The sequence below is a fragment of the Melanerpes formicivorus genome, unplaced genomic scaffold (assembly GCF_026170545.1).
Source record: "Melanerpes formicivorus ecotype bairdi unplaced genomic scaffold, bMelFor1.0.p_v2 SCAF_4, whole genome shotgun sequence".
Classification (NCBI taxonomy): domain Eukaryota; kingdom Metazoa; phylum Chordata; class Aves; order Piciformes; family Picidae; genus Melanerpes; species Melanerpes formicivorus.
In genome coordinates this window covers 40,123,628-40,142,176 of record NW_027142356.1, presented here as the reverse complement: position 1 = coordinate 40,142,176, position 18,549 = coordinate 40,123,628, and the positions used below count along the sequence as shown (strand labels likewise).

At 52.9% G+C, this 18,549-nt stretch overlaps 1 protein-coding gene and 1 long non-coding RNA gene across 2 annotated transcripts; both read right to left on the bottom strand.

Annotated features, from left to right (window-relative positions):
• Window positions 1–836: 836 nt before the first annotated feature.
• Window positions 837–18,148, bottom strand: LOC137440939 (protein phosphatase 1 regulatory subunit 7-like). The gene is made up of 6 exons (XM_068137753.1): window positions 18,002–18,148; window positions 9,858–9,959; window positions 6,169–6,285; window positions 5,606–5,710; window positions 2,538–2,624; window positions 837–1,211 (listed from the first exon to the last, which is right to left on the bottom strand). Exons 1-6 carry the CDS (start codon window positions 18,143–18,145, stop codon window positions 1,035–1,037), a joined length of 732 nt encoding a protein of 243 aa, XP_067993854.1. The 5' UTR covers window positions 18,146–18,148; the 3' UTR covers window positions 837–1,034.
• LOC137440396 (uncharacterized) lies at window positions 16,330–17,399 on the bottom strand. Its single transcript, XR_010987123.1, has 2 exons — window positions 16,962–17,399; window positions 16,330–16,872 (listed from the first exon to the last, which is right to left on the bottom strand). It is a non-coding gene; the product is annotated as an uncharacterized lncRNA (long non-coding RNA).
• Window positions 18,149–18,549: the final 401 nt, after the last annotated feature.

Below are 18,549 nucleotides of genomic sequence, written 5' to 3'. Positions count from 1 at the left end.
AGAAGCTTCTGCTGTTTTTTGCAGCCTTGTTTGAAGCCCAGCTCCACCTCCAAGGTGCTGCCCACCAATAGGCAGGCCACCAGGCAGCAGGCCAGAGGACAACATGGGGGTGTGCAGCAGGGATGGCCACTGGAGCAGCCAAGAAGCTGCTACTCTTATAGACCCCAAGGAGTGATCTTGACGCTATGAGGGGGCTCCAAGACCTCCAAAAACACGTACCTGCAGCAGGCTGAGGTGAATCAATCACCCCAGTTCAGGAGCACGGTGGGGTGCAGCTCCCACCATGAAGCCCAGTGTCACCTGACCACCTCCAGCAACTTCTGTGGTATCTTAATTCACAGCAGAGCTGGGCTGGGCATGTAAAAGGAAAACAGCCCACAAATGGAACCTGCAAAATTTTCCACAGGGTCACATTGTCCTGTTTAATGCTACTGATCTCCTGCTGAAGGCAAAGGGATTCATTCCAGGCTTCCAAAGATTCAAATCCACCACAGATCAGAATGAATCAAAGCACCACCAATCAATCACCCTTCCCATTTATTTCTTCTTGTAGTTTTCTATCGTTTGACAGAGGAGAAGGAGCGGATGCAGCTCTGAGGGTGACTTGGATGGGTGTCTCTCTCTGACTCTGCCCCACATGAACGGTGTTCCCCATCTTTTCATCCTTTGACAGACCACCACTGTGACTGGATCTGGCAGTGATGTTTGCAAGGATGTCACTAACCCAAAGCTGTGTCACAGAGCCAAGAGAAGTCAGCAAGTGGCTCCAGGTGACTTCAGTCTGCGGCAATGATGCTGGCCAAACCTCCCCCACCAGCAAGAGGCAGAAACGGAGAGAAGTCTCCATATTAAGATTTAATAATAATAACAACAACATCTCAAAAACAATGAGTGCATCGTACACAGGATCTGGTACTCAGTGCTTTTTCTTGACCATCTGCTCTGTGACAGTGTACTGAAGACTTGGGCTGTGTGGTTAAGTGGATAGAAAACCCAGCTGGGACATTTCTCCAAGGAGGGCAGCAGGAGGAGGTTTAGAATCGAACAAAGGTGGCGTCAATCTGCCGGACAGTGGGGAGGGCCAGCATGATTTTGCGCCGGTACTGGGGGTCCTTCTGCAAGGGATTTCGCTCCAGGTAGACGGTTTCCAAGTTTTTGGCTCCTTTCAGTTCATCCAGGTCACTCCAGCTCTCCACCAGGTTGTCATTCATCTGCACGGCACATACAGGGGAGGCTCACACCAACAGATACTTGCAAGCTAAGCCTGGTTAGCAGCAGCCTCGCCACAGAGCCACCGCACAGGAGGATTTCTACAAGCCCAAGGCAGTGGCACTGTACAGTCTTCATGCACATGTGAGATGGCCCTGGCTATGTGACCCTTTACCCCCTGGAGCCTCCCAGCTGTGCTTTCCTGTCAGACATTCCAGGCAGGCCCTCGCTAACCATCCCTACACTGTCCTGGGGTAGTGATCAAAGGCTCCACCCCTCTGAGAGCATATCCAGGCCTCGAGTAACTTGGTCTAGTGGGAGGTGTCCCTCTGCCCAAGGCAGAGGCCTGGAACTGGATGATCTTTAAGGTCCCTTCCAACCCAACCATTCTGTGATCTATGAATTAGGATAAAACACCCTGCAAGACATTGAGACAGTCTCTTTACAACAGTGTCCCAGTTGATCCACTGCACATTTAAGGGCTAGAAATGTTTACTGCCAAGATCTTCTTACACTGAAATCTTTACTTTCATGATTTCCCAGGAAACATTAAAATTGGTCCCAAACTGATGTGAAAAGTGGCATTTTCCTCCCCCCTCTACATCACTTTCCCACCAAAACTGTTCCTCCACTCCAGAAAGTGCCAAGCTCCCTGATCCAGGGACCAAGCCTAGGAGGTGCCTCATTGCTGGCACTGCAGAGGAATTACAAGGGGATGATGCTCCAACTGCCGGCAACCTGGAGACTTCAGCCATCCTTTGCTTTTGGATGCAGAAGCAGTGACTAAAGCAGTATCACCTTTAAACACTAACAGCAATAACAAAAAATAATCATTAAAAAACCCCAGCAATGGATCAGCTGTGCCCCCATCCAAGAACAACTTCCTCACCTCGGCCATCCACAGTGAAGTGGAAACTTTGTGCACTGTTTGCTGCCTGGCAGATAATCATAGAGTGGGTTGGTAGGGACCTTAACGACCATCCAGCTCCAAACCCTGCCTTGGGCAGGGACACCTCCCACCAGCCCAGGCTGCTCAAGGCCTCATCCAGCCTGGCCTTGAACACCTCCATCGAGGGGGCATCCCCAGAGACATTCAAGATCAAATTCCTTTTGGGCCTGGGCAGCCTGATCTAGTTGAAGGTGTCCCTGCTGAGTGCAAGGGGGTTGAACAAGATGACCTTTGAGGGTCCCTCCCAACCCAGTGCAATCTGTGAATCTGAGCTTACTCAGAGATATAGATGTACACCACCCTCCCATTGCTCCTCACCAGAAGGTTTTTGTTCACTTGCTGTAGGGACATTCCAGGGACAGTTCCATCCTATGCTTACCCAGAACTCCTGCAGCTCTGTTAAGTGACTGATGTTCTCAATCCTCTTGATTCTGTTGGATGCTATGTCCAGCATTGTGAGTTTGTTCTAGACAAGCAAACACAAAAACATTAGACCAAAATTTCTTCCCATCTTCTCTCTCCCACTTTTTCAAGCCCAGAGCTGGAAACTGTGGGAAGCAAAGAAAAACTATTGCCAGCTGTTTACATGCAGCACAAGAACTCTCCCTGCTTATGTATGTAGCAAGGACAATTACTTTTAATGAAGCTGGGTTACTGACAGCCCAGAAGCCTTATGACAAAAATTAAAGCAATCACTAGTCTGACAGCAATTCACAGCCAAGGGCTCCTAAAGAGTGAGCCTTTCCTCAGAACACATGAAGCAGAGTGCTCCATTAAAAATCAGATCACAAATGCCCTCTTCAGCAGCAGACCTGAACAAACTTGTTGCAGCAGGGAATTCAAGAGTTCCAGAAAAAGGATTTTTTCTGCCTTACAGAGTCAGCTAAGTTCCAGATTGTCTCTGCTCTCTGACAATATCATCTACTGTTGGGTGACAATGAAAATGCTACAGGCTTCTTCAAATGGATACTAACACAAAGGAAAGCCACATGCCACAGTTCGTTCCCTCCTACTTCCAGCTCCAGTTGATGTCCTATCAAAAGGAACCGAGAGTTACCTACAAACTGCTGTGTAAAAGGCTGCAGCAGCATTTCCATGGCTGAAGATCACAGAATCATGGAATGGTTTGGGATGGAAGGGACCTTAAATATCATCCAGTTCCAACCCCCGTCAACACCTTCCACCAGCCCAGGTTGCTCAAGGTCTCATCCAACCTGACTATGAACACCGCCAGGGAAGGGGCATCCACAGCCTCCCTGGGCAGCTTGTACCAGTGCCTCCCCACCCACACTGGAAAGAATTTCTTCCTAATCTCCAATCTAAATCTCCCTTCCTCCAGCTCACAGCCATTCCACTTCCTTTTGTCCCTACGAGCCCTTGCCAAAAGTCCCTCACCCCAGAAACCCCCAGGGGAGCAGGAAACCAGGCAGGGGGGCACAGAGGGACTGAGCTGGGGGGGTCTCAGGTGGGCAACCCACATCCTGCTACTTGTTCTTCCCCCATACCAGCCACGGGCTAGGGGTTTCCTATGGCCGGTGCCAAGATCCTTTGTTCAAGCAAACCCCTTAGGTGTTTATTAGCCTTCGTTACAGGGTGCTAGAAGGATTATTAGGGTTACGCTGTTCCTGGAGGAGGGGGCAAGATCAGCAGCAGCTGAATATCCAGGGCAGGCATCACTTAGCCTGCTTTCCTTCTTTCTTTTTCCCCCCCTCTATCTCTTCTCTAGGCAAATTGGGAATGTCATTATCTCCTCTGCAAACTGCTCAGTGCAAGACCTTGTGCGTGGGGGAAAGCAGGCTTGGGGTGCTCGGCTCCTCTGCAGGCAGTGGTTAGGGCATAGGGACACAGAGAATCCTGGAGTGGCTCAGGTTGGAAGGGACCTCAGACATGATCTACTCCAACCTCCCTGCCATGCCCAGGGACACCTCTCAATTAGACTGGGCTGCTCAAGGACTCATCCAATTTGGCCTTGAACTCCCCCAGGCAGGAGGCATCCACAGTCTCCTGGGCAGCCTGTGCCAGAGTCTCACCACCCTCATACCGAAGAACTTCTTCCTCAGCTCCACTGTAACCCTGCTCTGCCTCAGCTTCAAACCATTCCCCCATAGCCTGTCTCAGACACCCTCAGCAAAAGTCTCTCTGCAGCCTTCCTGCAGGATCCCTTCAGGTCCTGGCAGGCAGCTCTTTATTAGAATAAACTTTTATTAGAATAAACCAAACCAGGTTGGAAGAGACCTTCAAGATCATCGTGTCCAACCCATCAACCAATCCAACCCACCCAAACAGCTAACCCATGGCACCAAGCACCCCATCAAGTCTCCTTCTGAACACCTTCAATGACGGCGACTCCACCACCTCCCCGGGCAGCACATTCCAATGGGCAATCACTCTTTCATAGTTTCATAGTTTCATAGTTTCATTCAGGGTTGGAAGGGACCACAAGGATCATCTAGTTCCAACCCCCCTGCCATGGGCAGGGACACCCCACACTAGATCAGGCTGGACAGAGCCTCATCCAGCCTGCTCTTAAACACCCCCAGGGACGGGGCCTCGACCACCTCCCTGGACAACCCATTCCAGGGCTTCACCACTCTCATGGTGAAGAACCTCCTCCTCACATCCAGCCTGAATCTCCCCACCTCCAGCTTCATTCCATTCCCCCTAGTCCTATCACTACCTGAGATCCTGAGAAGTCCTTCCCCAGCCTTCCTGTAGGCCCCCTTCAGATACTGGAAGGCCACAATTAGGTCTCCTCGGAGCCTTCTCTTCTGCAGGCTGAACAGCCCCAACTCCTTCAGTCTGTCCTCACAGGAGAGGTGCTCCAGCCCTCTGATCATCCTCGTGGCCCTTCTCTGGACACGTTCCAGCACCTCCACATCCCTCTTGTAATAGGGGCTCCAGAACTGGACACAGTACTCCAGGTGGGGTCTCACCAGGGCTGAGTAGAGGGGGAGGATCACCTCCCTTGACCTGCTAGCCACACTTCTCCTGATGCATCCCAGGATCTGTATAGAACTTCTTCCTAACATCCAACCTGAACCTCCCCTGAGGCTCTAAGGCCCCCCTGGAGCCTTCTCCAGGCTGCTCAGCCCCAGCTCCCTCAGCCTGTGCTCACAGCAGACCTGCTCCAGCCCTTGGATCACCCTTGTAGCCCTCCTCCGGACTTGCCCAAACACCTCTGTGTCCTGGCATGAGCCAGGCTCCTGCATTAATTGCATCTTGTGCTTCACCTCGCCACAAAACCAATTTACAACACAAGGAGGAGCTCCACTTACACAAGGTACTTTAACACAACAAATACTTGGATCTTTGAGGTCTTTCCAAGGGACTCAGAACCCTACATGTAAGTGGAGAAAGCTGAGGAACAAAACCTTCCTGAAAAGCACAGCTACTGATAAGAGCAGCTCAGGGCAAGAGGTCAGGCACAGCTAGCAAGAGCCTGCTCACATTGTTCTCCAGCCCCTCGATGACTTCGATGCCGTTGTGGCTGAGGTACAGCTCGCGCAGGTTCACCAGGCTCTGCAGCCCCTCGATCTTGGTCAGGCGGTTATTCTGAAAGGGAAGCAGTGCTGTAAGGGCATCCAAACAAACCAAACCCCAAGAGACTCCCTGAAGAAAAGGCTTTTCTCTGAAGTATGGCTGGGAAGGGGAAAGGGTCTGCTCGGGTGCACACTGATCTCATGAGCTCAGTTCCTTTGAGCTTTGTACCACCGATGCGCAACGGAAGGTCCAGGGGTCTAGGGGCTCTAAGTGTGCAAGAATCAGATTCTGACCCTCCCATCGAAAGCTGTAGCCTGAAAGTTGTCTTCTTGGGGTCCTTACAAACAACAGGCTTACATGTTACTATAACTCATTTCATAGATTCATAGAGTGGTTTGGGTTGGAAGGGACCTTGAAGATCATCCAGGTCCAGCCCCAACTTTCCACCGGAGCAGGTTGCTGAAGGCCTGGAACACCTCCAGGGAGGGGGTGAGGAAGGCTGCTGCAAACAGGACAAAGCAGAGCCCTACCTGCACGCTGAGCACAGTCAGGTTTGTCAGTGCATCCAGGTTCTGCAGTTTGGTGATTTTGTTCTTCCCAAGGAACAGGCTGTCAAGAGTGGCCAAGGTGTCGATGTTCTCAATTGCCTGCAACGTGACAACAGGAGACATTCACTGCTGTGATATACAACTCCAGCTTCTCCCTCTGCCTGGCATTTTGTAGCCTTGGCCCCTGGAGCTGCACTCCTGAGAAACAAGCCTGGGAATCCAACACAAGGTGTGCACGAGGCAGGGCCCCCACCATGACCCAAGAGCGGAGTTAAGTGCAGTGACAGCAAACCTCACCCGTGTGACAGGTGGCTGGTGGCACTTTTTACTGGTGGGTTTAGTGAGGGCGGTATTGCTTTGTCCCAGCTGCTGCCTTCACTGGCCAGGTAGCAAGAGCTGAGAATGAGCAGGCTCAGAGAACAGTGACAGTGACATTCCCTGAGCCATGAGGTGTATCCAGAGCAGCAATTACCAACTTGGCAAGCATGAATCTGTCACTGCTCAGCAGTGATGGCATAGCACAGGCAGAGACAAACTGTTCAGCTTCTCTGCACAACGCTTCTGCATATCCAGTTCTGGTGCCCCCGGCAAAAGAAGGGCACGAGGCTGCAAAGGAGGGTCCAGGAGGGCACCAAGATAATCACAGAGGGCAGGAGAACCTCCCCTGTGGGACCAGGCTGGGAGAGTTGAGGCTGTTCAGCCTGCAGAAGAGAAGGCTCCAGGGAGACTTCAAAGCAGCTTTCCTAGCACATGAGAACAGCCTATCCCACAGAGGGAAAAGGGTTCTAAGAAGGGAGTTGGCAGGTCTCATTGGCAGGGCTCTAAACTAGATTTGAAGGGGGAAGGGGCTGAAATCAGTGCACGTACACTAATGCACACAGCACGGGTAACAAGAGGAGCTGGAAGCCTTTTTCCAGCAGGAAAGTTATGATGTAGCTGCCATCACAGAAATGTGGTGGGATGGCTCACATGACTGGAGTACTGTAATTGATGGCCACAGGCTCTTCAGGAGAGACAGGCCGGGGTGAAAAGGTAGAGGGGTGGCCCTGTACATCAGGAGGGCTCTAGATGCCATGGATGATCAGGTTGAGTGCCTGTGGGTGAGAATTAGAGGGAAGGCCAACAAGGCTGACATCCTGGTTGAAGTCTGTTACAGACCACCCAACCAGGATGGAGAGGTTGATGAGTGACTCTATGGGCAGCTAGAGGGAGACAGTCTAAGAGGTTCTTAGAGTGCATGGAGGACAGCTTCTTATCCCAGGTGCTGTGAGAGCCTACCAAGGGTAAGGCCTTGCTTGACCTTCCTTTTACAAGCAGAGAAGGGCTGGTGGGAGATGTGGTTGGAGGCTGTCTGGGGTGCAGTGACCAGGAGATAATTGAGTGTTCAATATCCAGTCAAGCTAAGAGGGGCAGCAACAAAACCTCCACTCTGGACTGCTGGAGGGCAGACTTCAGATTACTTAAGGAACTAACTCAGAAGGTTCCTTGAGAAACAGCCCTTAAAAATAAAGGGGTCCAGGAGAGCAGGACCTGCTTCAAGACAGAACCCTTGAAGGCTCAGACCAGGCTGCGCCAATGTGCTGGAGATGAGCCCCAGAAGAGAGAGCCTGGATGGGCAACGAGCTTCTGAGTGAATTATGGGAAAAACATCAGGGAAGGAAGGAGAGTTGACCCATGGAATGTTTAAGGATGTTGCTAGGTCATGTAGGAAAAAAATTAAGAGGCACAAAAGCCCATTTAGATCTTAGCCTCTGCTGTGAAGGACAACAAAAAAGGGCCGGCCCTCCTGGCAGCAGCGCAACACCACCTCTTCAGGAGCCCAGGGACTGACCTCAGCCCCCTAAGGGCCAGGCAAGGTTGGTTCCTGTTAGCTGCCTAAAGCAGCCTCCCCAGCCCTGCTTCCAGGGACCTTGGGCTGCTGCTGGGGACAGAAGGGGGAATGGAGGGCTCCACAACTCGTCACACAGACCCCGAGTACAGGGCTGTTAAGCTGACAGGGTGCCAAGGGAACAGGCTGCCATGAAGGCACAGACCCAGGCCCTGAACTACAGGGTGGGTCACCTTGCCGCAGCAACACGACCCAGCGGCTTCGCTGTGTCCGACGAATAAAAGGAGGAAGTTCCACAGGAACAGAAGGGAAAACCTTTTCACTGTGTGTGCCAGAGCCCTGGAGCAGGCTGCCCAGAGAGTTAGTGGAGTCTCTGGAGACATTCAAAACCTGCCCCAGGTGATCCTGCACTGGCACAGGGGTTGGACCGGATGCTATTTTGGGGTCCCTTCCAACCCCTAACACTCAGTGATTCTGTGATTAGCTATGCTGGTGACAGAGTCTCACTGAGTGCTCTTTAAAATGTTTTTCTTTTCTTTCAGCCTAGGAGTTTCATATTTAAATAGACCTTCTGCTCTGTCTTCCCCCTTCCTTCTTCCATCTTGCGTCTAAACACTAGGAGAGCTTGATGAGCTGTATCCTGGGCGTCCCAACGTAACACATCTCAACTGCATACATGGATTTTGTAATCTTTTGCCCCATTGCTCGCACAAGGTGGATTAAGTTCATTACTTAGAGCTTGTCAGGACAGCTGTTGAAGTGTCCTGTGCAATGCAGGAGGAGTTGAATCCCATAGGAAACCACATTACTGTGCTTTGTCAGCCTGGTTATGGTCAGAAACCTCCTTCATTTGTTTTTCTCTTAAACAGATATATCACATGAGTCCCCAGAATTAATTTGCCTCTTCTCATAATTATTTCTTTAAAACTGTCTTAGAAGTGTCTCTGTTCTTCCCTCTCCCTCTCTCTAGATACTGGCCTCCTGAGCCCATGGCAGACTTGCACAGAGCTACTGCGAGCACCACTCTGCACGGCCTCTGGGGGGCTTTCAAGCACAGGCACCCCAGGAGAATCCAAACCTAACCTTGCAGCTGGCCTTAGAGCTCCTCTTTGGAAAACTGTCGCTGCCAGGGCCCACAAACCCAACATCCTCTGTCAGCAACCTGGATGTAAGAGCTGAAAAGTGTCAACAGAAATTGTACTTGGACAGCTCAGGAAGATCCTTCAATGAAAGAGCTGGCTCCTCCTGAAGGGCAAGTATGAATGGAGCTCTCAAAGTACCACACTTCAGAGCCTCCTACTTGCTAGCACTAAGACAATTGTTCATGTAGAACGACTGGCCACTCACTTCAACAAACCCCACAGAACTGGCTCCTATCAACTCTCCAGAAGACACTGCTGCACTAGCTTGGCTGCCTGACCGGCTCAGTTCAGGTGGCTTAGGATCTCACAGAGGGTACCACAAGAACTGAGGGGACTGCAGTCTTTGCAGCTTCAGCTTTCCTTCTCTGCTACTTCTTTTTTCAGATGGATTGTTTTTCAAAGGGACTGCTGGACAGCAGAACAGGATGGATGGCTGGGCCCCAAGAGCGGTGGGGAACAGAGTTAAACCCAGCCGGTGGCCGGCCGGGCACAAGTGGTGTTCCCCAGCACACAGAGGTGAGAGAGTGAGTCCAGAGAAGGGCCACAAAGCTGGTGAGGGGTCTGGATAACAAGCCTTATGAGGAGTGGCTGAAGGAACTGGGACTGTTTAATCTGCAGAAGAGGAAGCTGAGGGAATTATGGTGTGGTCTGGCTTCAGCTCTCAACTACCTCCATGTTGAACAAGGACAGCTTGTACTCACAGAAGGCACTGGCTGCTTGGGTTCAAGGTTCCTGTAGAGCTCAGGTCTCTGAGACTTCTGAACAGCTGTGCTTAGCCCAAAATCAGACAGTTTCACATCACCCTGGGAAAAAAAAAAATCCAAGAAAAGAATTCAGAAAGATTGTGCTTGAGCAAAAGAAAAGGTTTAACCGCTCCACAGCCTCCTGAGCCCATGGCAGGCTTGCAGAGCTACTGTGAGCACCACTCTGCCCGGCCTCTGGGGGGGTTTCAAGCACAGGCACTCCAGGAGACTCCAGGCACTCCATAGAGACTCCAAAACCTCACTGAGAACCCCCCAACTCCTTCAGGACCCCCACAGATTCCCCAATTAGATGCCCACAAAACCCCTTTGGAGGCACCCAAACCCCCCATCTGATACGCCCAGCTCCGTTTTAGGTACCCCCAGATGCTTCTAATGTCCCCAGACCCGCTGGTGAACCAGCCCAGAACCCCCTGACACTATCCCAGACCCTTTCAGGGGGCTCCACACCCCTTCTAGATGCCCACAAAACCCCTTCACATGCCAAAAGAAACCTTTACCTGCCTCCAAACCCCATTTGGGGGCCACTCAGACCCTGTAGCAGCGGGTGGCAGCAACCAAGTCTGTTGCTCTCACCAATTAAACCTGGATGTTAGGAAGAAGGTCTTCACAGAATAGAATAGAGCAGGATGAAAGAGAGATTGGCCTTTGGAATGTGCTGCCCAGGGAGGTAGTGGAGTCACCATCACTGGAAGTGTTTAGAAAGAGACTGGATGAGGCACTCAGTGCCATGGTTTAGTTGATTAGATGGTGATGGAATGGAATGGAATGGACCAGGTTGGAAGAGACCTTCAAGATCATCGTGTCCAACCTATCATCCAACACCACCTAATCAACTAAACCATGCAACCAAGCACCCTATCCAGTCTCCTCCTGAACACCTCCAAAGATGGTGACTCCACCACCTCCCTGGGCAGCCCACTCCAATGGGCAATCACTCTCTCTGTGCAGAACCTCTTCCTAACCTCTAGCCTAAACCTCCCCTGCCACAGCTTGAGACTGTGTCCTCTTGTTCTGGTGCTGCTTGCCTGGAAGAAGAGACCAACCCCCACCTGGCTACAACCTCCCTTCAGGGAGTCGTAGAAAGCAAGAAGGTCTCCCCTGAGCCTCCTCTTCTCCAGGCTGAGCAACCCCAGCTCCCTCAGCCGCTCCTCACAGGCCTGTGCTCCAAACCCCTCCCCAGCTTTGTTGCCCTTCTCCGGACACCTTCCAGCAACTCAACGTCTTGCTTAAACGGCGGGGCCCAGAACTGGACACGGGACTCAAGGTGTGCCCTAACCAGTGCCAAGTGCAGGGGCAGAATGACCTCCCTGCTCCTGCTGGCCACACTGTTCCTGATATTGGCCAGGTTGCCAGTGGCCTTCTTGGCCACCCGTGCATGCTGCTGGTCACGACCAGAAGACAGGGATCAGAAGAGTCTTTGGCCAAGCTGTAAACCACTTCCTAACATTCAGCCTAAACCTCCCCTGCCACAGCTTGAGACTGTGTCCTCTTGTTCTGGTGCTGCTTGCCTGGGAGAAGAGACCAACCCCCACCTGGCTACAAGCAGTTGAATTTAACATCCTCAGGGCAGTCAGGAGGAAGTATTCCAAGCTCACGACCCTAGACTTTAGGCGTGCAGATTTTGATGGCTTCAGGGATCTGCTAGCCAAAGTGTCGTGGGACAAAGCCCTGGAGGGAAGAGGGACCCAGGACAGCTGGTCAGTATTCAAGGACCACCTCCTCTGTGTCCAGGAGCTCTGTGTACCAACAAAGAGAAAAGCAGGTAAGAACGCTAGGAGGCCTGCCTGGATGGGCAAGGAGCTACTGGACACACTATTACTTAAAAGGAAACTCTACAGGAAGTGGAGGGAAGGACAGGTAGAACAGGGGGAATATAAGGAAGCTGCCCGAGCAGCAAGAGTCCTGGTTAGGAAAGCCAAAGCAGAGTTTGAGTTGAATCTAGCCAGGGAGATTAAAGGGAACACTAAGAACTTTTACAGGTATATTAATGGGAAGAAGAAGACTAGGGAAGGTGTGGGCCCCCTCAGAAAGGAAACTGGTGACATGGTCACATGTGATGAGGAAAAGGCTGAGGTGCTTAATAACTTCTTTACCTCAGTCTTCACTGCAAGGGCCTCTAGCCACACTCCTGATGTTATGGAAGTCAAAGCCAGGGACGGGGAGGAAGAACTGCCCATTGTAAGTGCAGATCAGGTTCGTGATCACCTGAAGAACCTGAAAGTGTTCAAGTCCATGGGACCCGACGGGATACACCCACGGGTGCTGAGAGAACTGGCAGAGGAGGTTGCTAAACCCCTCTCTATTATATTTCAAAAGTCCTGGCAGTCTGGGGCAGTCCCCACAGACTGGAAAAGGGGAAACATTGCCCCCATCTTCAAAAAGGGCAAGAAGGAGGAACCAGGGAACTACAGGCCAGTCAGTCTCACCTCTGTGCCTGGAAAGATCATGGAGCAGATCCTCCTGGAGTCACTACTCGCTCAAAAGAATAGTGAAGAGGTGATTGGGAACAGTCAGCATGGCTTTGCCAAGGGCAAATCCTGCCTGACCAACCTGGTGGCCTTCTATGAGCAGGTGACAAAATTAATAGATGAGGGGCGAGCAACTGATGTCGTTTACCTGGGCCTGAGCAAAGCCTTCGACACTGTCCCGCACCACAGCCTGGTCTCCAAACTGGTGACACATGGGTGTGATGGGTGACCACTGGATGGATAAGGAACTGGCTTGATGGCCGCACCCAAAGAGTGGCTGTCAATGGCTCCATGTCCCAGTGGAGGCCAGGGACAAGCGGAGTCCCTCAGGGATCAGTCCTGGGACCTGTCTTGTTCAACATCTTTGTGGGTGACATGGACAGTGGCATTGAGTGCACCCTCAGCAAGTTTGCTGATGACACCAAGCTGTGTGGTGCAGCAGACACGCTGGAGGGAAGGGAGGCCATCCAGAGGGACCTGGACAGGCTGGAGAGGTGGGCACAAGCCAACCTCATGAAGTTCAATAAGAGCAAGTGCAGGGTCCTGCATCTGGGTCGAGGCAATCCCAGGCACAAATACAGGCTGGGCAGTGACTGGCTGGAGGGTAGCCCTGAAGAGAGAGACTTGGGGGTGCTGGTGGACAAAAAGCTCAACAGGAGCTCTCAGTGTGCACTTGCAGCCCGCAAGGCCAATCAGATCCTGGGCTGCATCAGGAGAAGTGTGGCTAGCAGGTCGAGGGAGGTGATCCTCCCCCTCTACTCAGCCCTGGTGAGACCCCACCTGGAGTACTGTGTCCAGTTCTGGAGCCCCTATTACAAGAGGGATGTGGAGGTGCTGGAACGTGTCCAGAGAAGGGCCACAAAGCTGGTGAGGGGTCTGGATAACAAGCCTTATGAGGAGTGGCTGAAGGAACTGGGACTGTTTAATCTGCAGAAGAGGAAGCTGAGGGAATTATGGCGTGGTCTGGCTTCAGCTCTCAACTAGTTCCACGTTGAACAAGGACAGCTTGTACTCACAGAAGGCACTGGCTGCTTGGGTTCAAGGTTCCTGCAGAGCTCAGGCTATCTCTCTTCATTAGTGAGGTCGTCCTGTCACCTAGGCAGAGAGAAGAAAATGCAGCTATGAAATTAGACCACTGGAATCGTGAGACTCGTTCTGTGTGAGACTCCAGGAGAATCCAAACCTAACCTTGGAGCTGCCCTGAAGAGCTCCTCATAGCTTGAGGAGTACCAGAGCAGGAACAATTCCCAAAAGGTTTTCACTGCATTCCTAGGGCACTTGAAGGATTGCCCTGGCTGTAGTTAATACCTAGAAATTCCCCTCAAAATCTTTGCAGCACAGCAAGGAAATTGAGGGATGGGAAGGCAATATGTACTTACACGTTAGGCAAGAATTGGCTTTGCAAACTAATCTCTCTAACTGTTGGATATGCACTGAACTTCCTCGAGGCCAAATGAGGACCCCTTTATTTGGGGAAGCCTCAATGAATTGGACTTGGGGGGCATCAGACTGGGTGACTACATCTGAGAGTAACTTCCACAAGTGTCAGCATGGGAAAGATAGCTCAGAAAGCCTGGGTCCAAAGTTTGCCTTAAGAAAATATAGTATAGGAATATACTGTTGGCTGTGAGAAAGGGGGGAACTGACGAACAGAAAAGTCTCATTAACAGAACCACAGAGTTGATAAGAATTTTCCGCTTGTTAGCTGAAATGCTGGGACGCAGGGAGGGGGAGAGGGGCTGGCAGACAGCCTTTGGATAGAGAAGGAATAACAGGATTTGTCAGTGATTCACTTCTGTTAGTCTTGGACAAGATGCTCTTTTGGATAAGATAAAGGACACCTGCATGATATGTGTACTTCTGCTCTTTTAGATAGATAAGCTTTGTATAGATAGGCAGCATCTGGACCTCTGTCATTATAGACAGATAACTTTTTGTATAAAAGTTTGCCCAAACCTCTCTGAAGACACACAGCTCTTTTGAAATGATCCTACCTGTGTCAGGCGCCAGAATAGAAGCACGATACAAGAGACTTACTGAGTCTCTTGTGTGTCTTTCTCTAAGTCATTATCAACGCTGTTTGCAGCACAAACCCAAACCCAAACCCACCCCGAGACACCCCCAGCTCCCACGGCAGCCTGCAGAGACCTCCCAAAGGGTCCGTCGGAGGTGCCCAGCTGCCTCTCCACGACCCTTGACCCTTTCAGATGGCCCCACCAGAACTTTACATATCCCCAGACCCTCTTAGGTGTCCCCAGACCTCCTCCGTCACCCCCAAAAGCCCTGCCGATGGCCCCAGACCACCTTCAGACGCCGGAAGGAACACACCTGGGAGTCCCGGGCCGGCAGCGACACCGGAAACCGCACTGCGAGCTCCCCGAATGCGCCAGCACCCCTTGCCCCGGCATAGGACGGCGGTTCGCAGGCACCCTGGGGCACAGAACGGCGTCAGGCGCCGAATCAGGGCTCTCGGCGACCGCTCCGGCTCCAAAGCTGCTCAGCGCGGCGCCCGCCCCCCCGGCCAGAAAAGCGGGGCGCAGCCCGCGAGGAGGGCGCGTGCGCGGGACCGGACCCGCTGCGGCGCAGGCGCCGTATCCATAGCGACCACCGGAACGCTGCCCCTCTGGTGCGAGCAGAGCCGGGCTAGGGCGCAGGCGCCGTATCCATAGCGACCACCGGGACGCTGCCCCCCTGGCGCGAGCAGAGCCGGGCTAGGGCGCAGGCGCCGTATCCATAGCGACCACCGGGACGCTGCCCCTCTGGCGCCAGCAGAGCCGGGCTAGGGCGCAGGCGCCGTATCCATAGCGACCACCGGGACGCTGCCCCCCTGGCGCGAGCAGAGCCGGGCTAGGGCGCAGGCGCTGGATCCATAGCGACGCTCGAGTCAAGCTCTCCGCTCTCCCCCTAAGAATTTTCGAGCATTCAGCGCAGTTAGGCTGCAGAAATTAGCTCCCCCGGGGCGGCACACGCCGTGGCACGGCTGCACTGCCGGCCGTTACACACCGGGTGGCAGCATTGAGCTCCCCCGGGGCGGCACACGCCGCGGCACGGCTGCACTGCCGGCCATTACACACCGGGTGGCAGCACTGAGCACCTCCCTGGGCGTGGGCGGCAGCCGGGCCCCCACGTGGGTTTTATTTTCCAATGCTAAAAGCCTTTTAGAAGCAGAGAGGGCAGACAGGGGTCGTTTCCAAAGCTTTCTTACGCACCAGTCACTCCAAGCCCTCCCTCTCCAGCTGCAAACCAGAGGTTTGCCTCCGCCTCGCCTCACTCCAGTACTTACACTTTTAAAGATAGTGTGGTCCCCTCGGAGAATTTTCAGCACTTTAGGGGGGTGCCCCCAGCCCTCGCTCACCTGCTCCTCTGCTGCAGCAGCCCCCTGCCCCACGTGGCAGAACCAGCCCACCCACAATCCCCCCACTCCCTTTGATTCACCCCCAAAAATGTCAGAAAATAAAGCAAACTGCCCAGCCAGCACCTTGGTGAGGTCAGAACCGCCTTGGTACCCCCAGTCCCGTTCACATGTCCCCAGACCCCTTTTGTCACAATCTGAAGCCCTGGAGGTGCACCTAGCTTACCTTTAGATGCAGGGGGAGCCGAAGCTGGGGCCTCCCAGGGCTGCAGGTACACTAAAACCCAGAGTGAGACCTCCCCAGCTCCTGCAAGACCCCAAAACCTGGAACCCCACAGAGATGCCTGACCCTAAACCCCACCACCTCCCCCCAGTCTCCATCAGGACCCTGCAGAGGCCCTCAGAACCATTCAGATACCCCCAAATTCCCTTTTCATACCCCCCAGGCCCACTTTAGATAACAGCAGACCCTTGTAACAGACTCCCAACACAGCAGGTCTGGGGCAGGTCCTCCACCTCTGCCTGGGGAGCAGCTTTGCTGAGCTCCCTTCCAGGCTTTTTCCATTCCAAGAAAAAACAACACACCACAAGCACACACAAAGTTTTAATTGAGAGAGACACAGTTGATATTTCTATTTCCAGTTCAAACCCTCTGTGGCCTGCTCAGGCTGTGCTTTTCTATTCTGGAAGCATTTCAAGATAACAGAGATCCAGGGGGAGTCAGGTCAAAGCCTTGCTGCATACAAATCACTGTCCTGCAATCTCCTGCTAAATAGCACCGCTTTTCCTCTGCTGGAACATCTCACACTCACACTTTCCCAGGGCTTTCCCTCCCCTCCAAGAACGTTCTGGCATTTCAAACATTCAGGTCTGCAAGCAGCCTTTGTGGGAGACTGCCCCCACCCCTCCCTCACTGCTCCTCTGCTGCACCCTTACCACCCCCACGTGGCATCACAGAAGGAAAGACAGCTGAGCAGCTACGCTCCTGTTCTTTTTATCACCCCGAGCTGGGGACAGCCTTCTGGGTAAGGTTTCCACCTTCAGCAACTGGCTGAGCTTTGCTCTCATCCACTAAACCCTTCGGTGGTTTCAGCTTTCTGAGCCTGTGTTGGCACAAGTCCTCATCAGGGCACTGCAAACAGAGAGAGACAAACCTTTCTCCTGTCCAAGAGATCCAGGAAGAGGATGGCTGAGCAGACACTTCTAAAGAAAGTAACTCACCTAAATCTCACATTTGTCCCAAGTTTGCAACAACAAAACACTCTGTGAACAACAGAGCGGTGCTCCCACGGTGGTCACCAGCTTGCAAGCTACAGCAGAAATAAAAACCTTTTTATTACAGAAGCACTGGCAAAATTTTACAGACAAATAAGTGCTGTGATTGAGCTAAACTGTTCCCTGAAGAATCCCCCCTGGTGTTTAGGAGGGTTAAAAAGTGCAAAGAACGTCCACAACAGATGCTTAAGCCTAGAAACAAGCCAGGATGCCTGCAAGGGAAGGAGCAGTTGCTCCATGTGAAGACATGATGAGAAGCTTTGGAGAGTTTGATTTGAGTCTGCCCTCTCACCTGATTGCCTGGCACATGGACTAACTGAAAACTGGTCCTTAGTGTCCCTGCTGAATACTGCTTCCATACCACTTAAAATTTCCTTCCAACTCATTAAAAGCATGGAGGCATCACATAAGAGCAACAGAACAAAAATTATTCTCTCCCAAAGAAGAGGATCACTGGGAACACAAATTGACCCTTACACCTGTGGCATGTTCACCCTGAGCACAGAAAAGCTGTCCAGAATCGAAGCAAAATGGACTTCAAACGGACACAGTAAGAGCTGCGTGGTACCTCAACCATTTTGCACTAGTGCACGGGACAATCCACATGGAAGAAGGATGGGATTCTTGCACAACAGGACTGCAGCTCATTATGCCAGGAGACATAAACAGGCAAAAAATCAGCTGAGGCAGGCCTTTGATACAGCTTGTGGCGACTAAAGGATAGTCTGAGAGTGATTTCCACATGAAGAATATCTCAAGGAGCAGGACAAGAAATGATGATACACAGCAGTGCTACCTTCTGTCTGCCTTGACAAAGATTGCGAAAAGGACAAAACAAGGCCTCAGAAGTGCCAGTTGCTCCCCGCCCGAGGGAAAGAGGGAAGCCTCCAGCCCCGCAGGCAGCTCCCCATGGGCACCCCCCGGCCAGCTACCCGCCCGCAGACACCCCCAGCTCTGCAAAGTCTTCCCGCTTTTGCTCGACTCACCCAAGCGGCGCACGGCACACTTCCGGTCGGGACCGCAGACGGGCGCCGCAGCAGACGCCCTGGGCAATGGAGCTGGGCATGCAACGCAGCGGCCAGAGCGGCTGCACGACCCTGCTTACAGGGGGCTGGAGCCGCCGCTGGCATTTCAAAGCGCCCGGGATGCCAGGGCACTGACCGGGCCCTGACTTACAGGGCGGCCCTGGTCCCAAAAGGCCCACGGAGGCTCCTTCTCTCCGCTTCAGGGGCATCTTGACCCACACCCCGCTAGCCGGGGGAGGTGCCCCACACAGGCTGCCAGCTGAGCGCAAAGGCACTCGGACCCCGACCCCTCTTACGGGCGGGTCGAAACCCAGGGAGCTGAGAGCTTGGCCTGGCCCCGCAGCTACAGGAAGACAGCAGCCAGGCAGTGGGGCATCACGGCCAAAGGCCGGGGGGCTGTGGCCCCAGCCCCGAAGACGGGGTGGGGCGGGGGGGAACAACACGCTAAGATAAGCCCCACACACTCCCTGGCCCCATGCCTCTGAAAGGCCGGGACCAGATCTACCCGC

What these genes read in the sequence shown, in the direction of transcription:
- LOC137440939 (XM_068137753.1), bottom strand. Translation starts at nt 18,145, where the DNA reads ATGCCAGCGGCGGCTCCAGCCCCCTGTAAGCAGGGTCGTGCAGCCGCT. An exon ending in CCAAGCAGCCAGTGCCTTCT is followed by an intron (nt 6,286 to 9,857) that starts GTGAGTACAAGC and finishes GTCACGTTGCAG; the next exon opens with GCAATTGAGAACATCGACAC. An exon ending in TCGAGGGGCTGGAGAACAAT is followed by an intron (nt 2,625 to 5,605) that starts GTGAGCAGGCTC and finishes TTGCTTGTCTAG; the next exon opens with AACAAACTCACAATGCTGGA.